This window comes from Saccostrea echinata, unplaced genomic scaffold, assembly GCF_033153115.1.
Source record: "Saccostrea echinata isolate AGI-Se365-2 ecotype Australia unplaced genomic scaffold, CSIRO_AGI_Sech_v1 ptg000025l, whole genome shotgun sequence".
NCBI lineage: Eukaryota > Metazoa > Mollusca > Bivalvia > Ostreida > Ostreidae > Saccostrea > Saccostrea echinata.
Window position 1 is genome coordinate 21,935,001 of NW_026889774.1, and position 9,002 is coordinate 21,944,002.

A 9,002-nucleotide genomic window follows, 5' to 3' on the forward strand; every position below is an offset into this window, starting at 1 on the left:
TAAATTGTTCAAATCATGACCCTCGGGGGTAGGGCGTGACCACAATAGGAAATACAAGTTTTACATTGAAATATATAGGAAAAACCTTTAAAAATCTTCTTCTCAAGAACCACTGAGCCAGAAAAGCTGAAACTTAGTGGAAGCATCCTCAAGTAGTGTAGACTCTAAATTGTTCAAATCATGACCCCGGGGATAGGGCGGGGCCACAATAGGGGGAATCTCAAGTTTTACATTGAAATATATAGGAAAAATCTTTAAAAATCTTCTCAAAAACCACTGGACTAGAAAAACTGAAACTTATGTGGAAGCATCCTGGGGTAGTGTAGATTCTAAATTGTTCAAATCATGGCCCCTGGGGGTAGGGTGGGGCCACAATAGGTATTACAAGGGGGGAAGTCTGGTAATGAACAGCATGGCCAAAGTTACTCAGGTGAGCGATGTGGCCTATGGGCCTCTTGTTTAGTATATACATTTAACTGCCCCCACCCCCATCTAGATCCGCGCATGGGGTCATTTGAAAATAGTATTCTCAAGAATCCCTGGACTAGAATGAGAAAATTTCCAACATAGCATACATTCATTTTTTTTTTTTCAAATATTGATTCCAGGGAGAAGGTTTGGGCCGGAAAGAGTGTTCATAATTTAACAAAGGAATTTATATATCCCCCCAAACGAAGTGTGTGGGTTTGGGGTGGGGGTGTTTTGAGTCTTTTGGAATCACACTGTCCGTCTGCCTAGCTGTCCGTCTGTACGTGATAGTTCGCCAAGGATATTATAACTTTGTTATGAAGAAACTGGAAGGTCATACTAGGTACAAAGATTACTAATGATCCGAAGGTGTGTCATGGTTTTGATCCAACATCATTCCAGCAAGTTCAAGGTCATTGGAAAAAAATAGCAAGTATCATACTTGATACAGAAATTGCTTATGACAAAATTAAAGGGTTTGACACGACTTTCATCCAAGGTCATTCCTGTAAGTTCAAGGTCACTGACAGAAAACTGTAAGATTACTGTATGTGTTATAACTTTTGAAGCTCATACTTGGAACAAAGATTGCTTATGATCCACCGGTTTGAGATAACATAGTACTAGACTGGCAGAAGAAGTGGCAAAATTAGTGCCTGGATTATAAATTTATAAGGGGTGGGAGGAACACAGGAAACTTTTTCTCAGATTGCTTGAGATGGGTTTTCCTGACCTTGAACAAAGGTTTTTTCGGCAAGTTCAAGGTCACTGGCAGATAAATATTTTTTTTTCCACATGCTATAACTTTGTTATATAAAATCACTGGAAGCTTTTACTTGATACAGAGATTGCTTATGATCCAAAAATGTGTTTTGACCTTGATCCAAGGTCTTTCTGGCAAGTTCAAGGTCACTAACAGAAAAGTGCAATATTCTTTTTCAGGTATATCTTTGTCATTGGGTATCACTGGAAGCTCATAATTTGTTCAAAGGTTGTTTTTGACCTTAACATAGGTCATTTAGGCAAGTTCAAGGTCACTGATATAATAAGTGTAAAATTCAAAAAGGTCTAGTCGCCCAAGTGGCGCAGTGGTAAGAGTGTCTGCTCTAGAGTCGTGGATTATGGAGTTGATCCTTACATCGCAGGTTCGAATCCCACAGTGGGACGCAGAGACTGATCCTTCGGATGAGACCGTACAAACTGCCCTAGGTCCCGTCTGGCAGTAGGTGCTGGCACGAAAAAGATGCCTCACTGCTAAATGGCCATGTGTGCCGAGTATAGATCAAAATTTGCAGATCTCCATCGGCAAATGGTGGCGTCTCCATATGATTGAAAAATTCTCGAAAGGGACGTTAAACAACATACAAACAAATAAACAAAAAGGTCTATACTTTTGTAATAGAAAAAATTGCATGCATTTGCATTTCACTGAAAAGATGATAAATATATCATCCAGAGTGTGTAATGGCCTTGACTTAAATTCGAGGTCACTTAGAATATGATGTTTTGGATGAATAGTCCAAAAGAATACGTGACTGTGATTTTTTTTTATGTCGGTGACATAAAGATGGTGTTTGCTCTTAACCAGCTGCAGAATGTGTCATGGCTTGACGCAAAGTTATTTGGACAAGTTCAAGTTCACTGACAGGGGAATTTTACATTCCTTTACTGTCTTTCTACTGTTGAAACATTGAAAGTTGATGCCCCTTACAGGATTGTTTATAACCTTAAAATGTTGCATGACCTTGACTCAAGGTCGCTCTGTCCTGTCCGGAGCTCCGACGGAAGACCTATTCGTTGCATTGCAACGAGCTCGGCTCTAGTTTTTTTTTTCTTTTTACAGTCTTTATGTGACGGAGAAAATGAAAACGATGATTACTTTGTGCCAAGAAAGCTTTTTCTCTTTGGAATTGAAGAATTCAAGGTACCTTTATTGCATATATATACCGAAATACCCATCAAAAACTTCAAATTCAAACCCAAATTATAAATGGATAAAATCATTTTGTCTTTCAATTATTTTTTTGGGGGGGGGGGGGGGGTGGTGGTGATTTGATAGTTTAGTTTTGAGCTATAACTTCCTGTAATGATTCAAGTTCAACCCTTCATCAGTCAACATTATACAAGCTGATCATTTCTTGTCATCCTTAATATCCAAATCGAGGTCTAAAATGGTATTTTCCTCCTGATTTTAATCGCTTGGGCACTCATTTTAAACATGGTGATCTGCTTTTTCTAAAAAAGTTTAATATTTGTTATTTAGATTCATTATCTATATGTTCACTCATATATGAAATTTCTGAGTTAATGAAAATGATTTTTTTTAAAAAAAGAAGAAAAAATATATAATTGAAACGGGAACAATTTCAGCATACCTTGCGGTACAAAATATGACAGAGAACGCCTTTTACTTGACATGCTTTAGGGAATAATAGTTATTTATCCCAATGAAGAAATCTCTCTTATCAGAGTATTTATGAACCTTAATCGACTCCAAATGTGACCATTGATTAGAAATATTTTTCATATTTAGTTTTAGTTTCTAAATTTCTTTCTTTTTTTTTACATATGCAGAGTGAAAGGAAACTATCAAACAAAAATACAGTACAGCCCGATGTTGTCAAGCCATCAAAGGATGCTTTCTGTTCTACACATAAATCTGAGACAACAGTGGTAAGTTGATGAATTATAGCGTCCTAATTGATAATGTGTATAAAACTCTGAGTGCAAAATTTAAATGTCTCTTGCATTTTCTTTTCAGACAAACACCAGAAAGAGTATCTGCAGAAGGATTAAACGTTTTCTTGGGATCAGATGAAAAGATATCTCAGATTATTCCAGAAATATTCGCAGACAAATGTTACATTAAGACTTTGTTAATTTTTACATATCATGAGTTAAACTTTATCATTTAATAAAAGATCCCTGGGTTTAATTTATGTTTTCTTTTACCATTCAAAATTGACTGGATGAATGGAATACATATTGATGGAACATTAGCCAGCCCAATGCTTGACCAAATATTAAGCTTCCGTTAATGGCTGGTTTGGTCTGAACAGCTTTGAAAATTATGACAGGCTGTTCGAAAATGCAGGCATTTAATTTTTGACTAATTTTATTCATTATCATTTTTAATACACAAGTAATGCAGCTTATGGAATACACATGGAATATAAATTAGGACATTGCGACAACAAAAAAGGTACAACAACAAAAAATATTAAAAATGTAGATCTACTTGAATATGGAGAATAGTAAAATTTACAATCAAATGGTATCAAAAAATTTCTGGAATAAAAAGAATAGAATATACATGTATACAATCATCTTCAGCATCAAAAATTGATATGTCGATCATTAACAGCAGAACATGTAATTGTTTATAGTGAACATGCTTAAAGCGATTCCTGGTTACTAGTATTACAAACTTTTATTTTCGTTCAAATGAATTTAAGTCTGATGAAATACCAATTGGCTGTGATTATGGACATAATGAAATAAGTTAAGTTCACAGGTTTGCTATATCTGTATACTACTTTATTACTAGGAAATGAAGAACTAAAGCTTCGTCTGCTAACCTTTGTTCCCTTACCTCTTAGAAATGATTGGTTGATTGATTGTATGTTGTTTTACATCCCTTTCGAGAATTTTTTCACTGATATACAGACGTCACCATATACCGTTGAAAGGCTTCAAATTTAGGCCTTTACTCGGCACTCAGGGCCATTGAGCAGTGAGGATTCTTTATCGTGCCAACGCCTACCGTGACATGGGGCCTCGGTTTTTAAAGTCTAGTCCGAAGGACCCGCAACTTTCACTTCAAAATGCCGAGGGCCTGGCGAAAGAACAGTTGCTACCTATTTTTTTTATCGACTTAGGTGACATGAATACATACAAAAACATTTATTTCTTTTTTCAATAGCCTTTTCAATTAAAAAAACATGATTTTCAATAAAAACCTTATGATTTTACATACACGTACTCCGAGTTGATATTAAAAAGATGCTTGAGTTTCTGATTGACAACATCTATGTAGTTTTGGAGATCAATCTTCCAACAAGCTGTTGAGTACTAATTGCTCCCCGTTATTAGCAGATCTAATTTTGTATTAATATGAAGCAGATTTTATTCAAAAACTTCTACATGAAAAGTCTCTTGCTGTGGCCTTCGATTCAACATTTACATATATCGACGACGTTTTATCAATTAACAATATTCATTTTCATACCTATGTTGATTCGTTATATCCCTTTGAACTCGAAATAAAAGAAATAAAAGAGTCTGACACATCTGTTTCATATTTAAATATTTTACTGGAAAAGACATTAATGATAACATAACAACAAAACTTAATGATAAACGTGATGACTTCAATTTTCTATCGTCAACTTCCCTTATTAATGCAGCAGTATACCATTATCACATGCATATGGAGTTTATGTTTCCCAGATGATTCAATACGCAAGAGCATGCTCTACGTACGAACAATTTCTAAAGCGAGTAATGCTATTGACAAATACGTTGATGATGCAAGGACATTAACAGTCTCGTTTAAAGTCAACATTTCGCAGATTCTATGGTCGATACAATGACATTGTCAGCAAATAAAATCTATCGTTAAGTCGAATGCTTACTGACGTTTTTCATACAAATTGTTAGGCCTTAATTTTCACGCTGAATTGTCTACCGATTTTTCCGGTTGTCCGCTTATGGCAAGGTGCACACGGCGGGTGTGACCGGTTAGCAGGGGTTACTCCTCCGTGGCAACTGATCTCACCTCTGATGTTTTTAGATGTCCGTGTTTGCTCTGCTCCCAGTTAGTATTGTTTCCATGGACATTTGAGCTTGATTACTGTTCGTTATCCCCATATTTCACTCAAAGTAATTTCCTTCATGACCGGGGAAACTATACATTTCTAAATATTTTGAAAGGTGCTTTCCTCATTCCATACTTTGATTTTTGGTCCTAATTCCATTCTTTTTTCTTGTAATGTCTTTTGTACAGTTTGCTAGTCTGGGCCCATAAGAATATGGATTGTGAATTCGGCATTCAAAGGTAATAACCTCTGAATGTTTATATTATTTATGTTGTTGTCATATTATAAAAAAATAGATTTTTTCGTTTTCTTGGCTATTTACATTATTAGATATATGTTAAATGTGAAAGAAACAAGATTGATTTTTGTAATTTTTTTCGTGGGTTACAGCAAAGTTAGCAATTCTTAGTCTTGGTAGCCTCTTGTTTTATTTATTTTGATTATAAAGATGTAAAATGTAATTTCAATAAATAATAAAAAAATATATAAACATTTTGGTCCTTTTTAACTGACATATATTATTACAACGATAATTATTTTTGTACTCTTTTTTTAAATTTTTGATTGTCAAAAATTTTAGGTACATGCTCCTTTCCATGTAGAAATCCTTGATCCGATTTCTGAGAAATTTATCATATTTTTCTAAAATGTAGCTAAGAAGATTTTTTTGGTTGGAACTGTTAATAGATTTTTATTTATTTATTTATTTGATCGAGATATGTTTTCATGTTTCAATGTTTCAATTCTATTATGAATGTACACAAATATCCAAAATTTTAGTAAAAAAAAAAAAAAAAAAAAAAAAAAAAAAAAAAAAAAGAAGACATTTTCACTTACCCTGTTCTCCATAATGCTGATCTCAAAAGAACTTGTGTTTTTCAAGGTAGAGAGAAGCAAGACGACAAGACGGTTGTTAACTCCCTTAAACTATATCTTCAGTGTAGGGAATATATTACAAATAATATAAATATTTACAATAATGCATGCGTGAAAAAAAGAGTTATAAACCAAGAGAGCACCTCTCTTAGTTATGGTTCCTTTGATTTAAAATTGATCAGTTGATTTTTGTTATTTGTGTCAAACTTAAAAAATTATTAGGATTTGTATGATAATATTTTGATAAATATTCAAGTCTAGAATACTTAATATGAATTAATGCAGTAAAATAAGTAATCGAAATCGTCTCCTATTTCATTTCAAGAACACAAGTGGCAGATATTTTCTCTTGAAATATTAATCATATAGTATCCCCTTTTCAATTGATGTTTAGAATTGGATATATGAAAACAGAGGATAAATTTCTATACAGACAAGGTCATTTAATGAATAATGTGAACCACTGCACTTTATCATTTTATAATTGCAAACTCAAATAAAATTCATTTTCGATCCAATCGCTACGAAAATTTAATTTACACAAACAAGCCTTTGTACCCGGGAAAAAAGACTACTTATAGTGTAGGAGATTAAGATGAAAACAAAAAAATGAAGGTATACTAGGTAGATAGATATGTTGATCAATAGAAAAAAAAATTCCTGCAGAATCAAGAACAAAGAACAATGGAATCATGCCTTTGATTCAACATTACCTTGAAATAACCCTACCAGTAATTCCGATCGATCGAATGTATAAATTATTCCCATTCTAAACAATTGATATGCAGCTTAAAGTAACTGATAATGAAAAGGTGATAAAATAATTCAAGGATACATTATAAATCTCCAAAGCACCGGGATTGATTGTTATTTACCAATTTCCTTCTTCTGATGTGGTAGTAGTTGGGTGGTAAATGGAGTCATTTAGTTTTATACGCCATTTCTATTCCAAAATCGAGAGTTTCCAAAGTTCCTGTGGGAACAGACATCATTCTCTTTTATATCAATGTTAATATTGTTAGATTTCATATTTATATAGCATCCAGTCTCTTTATCCTATACATTATTGACTGATCGCATTGAGAGTTGCTTGGCACATACATGTATTTCTATATAGATCAGGCATATTCTCCTGATATACATTTTTATTACGCTTTATTAAAAAAAACCCATAAAATTTTATAGATTATAATCTACAATCAATTTAACATGGATACTTATTCTACTTTACAGATCACTTGAGTCTTGGAGCAGTGAGTTACCTGATTCAATATTGTCTCATTTATGAAGGTATGTAGTTAAGTAAACGGTAAATACAGGTTGTGTTTAATTTAAAAGAAATCTTAATAAAATGATATGTAATTATGGATATTTTAATATCCTTCCTGGGTATTACAATTGATGCATTGTAAACAATGAAAAAGATAACGATTAGTTAACGATCTAATAAATCATTTAAACAATACAAATTGTAAACAGGGCAAAGACAGGTACTCTGAAAAACTACAGGTGGAATCAGAATGCCTAGGGAAGCAAGCATACCCTGTCGACCGGTCACACCCCAGTAAGACCTCTGTATTGATCAGGTATACAGGGTAATCCGTAATCAAATTTAGTTAGAATACAAACAATGGCCTAACAATTGGCATGGAACATGCCAGTTAAAATACGACCCAAAGACAGGTTGTATTTGCAAACGAGGTCATTATAACGACCACAGAATTTGCAAAATGCTGATTTCATGCGAGATTGTTGAAAGTCCGGTTACATCAACTTATTTGTCAGTAGCCTGTATCGGCTTGAAATATGATCGTAATCAGATGCTCTTACATACCGAATCAGCTGGGAGACATAACACAATATGCAGGTGGAATATTTCAAAGTAAATAAGGGAATATACCAAAAGTTCAAGTCGTCTCGCTTGTCGTATACAAGTAGTTAAGTTTTAGTTGGCCATTTAGGTCTGTGGTCAGTAAATCAGCCAAGTATGAAACAAGTGTACTCGATTCTGTTGTGTCTTTTATTTTGAGTTCACTTTGACATATTAAGTCAATTGCAACATACGAATGAAAATAATATCAATTAGCAACTCCAGTACCCTTTTAATATCACCTTAATCAGAGTACTTTTATGTAGAATAAGAATGATTTTTCACAATAAAATTAATTTTGTAAGTGACCGATAAAAAGATAAAATTACAAATCATCAATGAATTATTAGAATTAACTTTGCTTATGATGTAATTTGGTTTTATTAAACTTAAATTCAGAATTACCTGTGTTTAATGCAAATACGATTTATTAGAGTAAAAACTACTGTCTAACGACAAGACAATAAAATAAATTAAATTTTTTACACTCAGATATTGAGGCGGAAGTATTTTAAGAACCAAAATTTGTCAAATTAAAATTATCCTCTTGAAATAGTAATTTTAACTTTCTCAAATTTTGAAGGAATGAAGTCTACATTTTAAAAGTGAAATGTGTAGAATTTCTTTTCTTAAAGTGAAAGTGCTCAAGGAATTTAAATTTTCAAATCAAAATAAAGGCATCATCATGTCTCTTTTTTGATTAAACTTGTTTCTATTAAATATAAATCATTTGAATATAAGAAAATGAAAGAACATTATGAGTAAATAAAGGAAAAAAGATTTTAAACATTACTAAGTATTGTAGATCCAGAATAGTCGTCGATCTGAATTAAACATATTTTTTTGAATAATGAGACAGGACGGATCGAAGTCTCTCAACTGCTGGATTTAATTCATCACGACACATACCCACTGCATGCATTTTTCTGTAAGGGACTGGTAATTCAGGTCAGTGTTCGGATGGAATTTTT

General features: G+C 33.2%; 1 protein-coding gene across 1 annotated transcript in view; it reads left to right on the top strand.

Moving 5' to 3' along the window:
* LOC133192959 (uncharacterized) overlaps positions 1-2,971 on the top strand; it is a 12,874-nt gene extending 9,903 nt beyond the window's left edge. The window contains exons 5-6 of the mRNA XM_061328961.1: positions 2,312-2,392; positions 2,894-2,971. Of these exons, the coding sequence (XP_061184945.1) occupies positions 2,312-2,392; positions 2,894-2,971 (159 nt within the window). The remainder of the gene's footprint in view (positions 1-2,311; positions 2,393-2,893) is intronic.
* Positions 2,972-9,002: the final 6,031 nt, after the last annotated feature.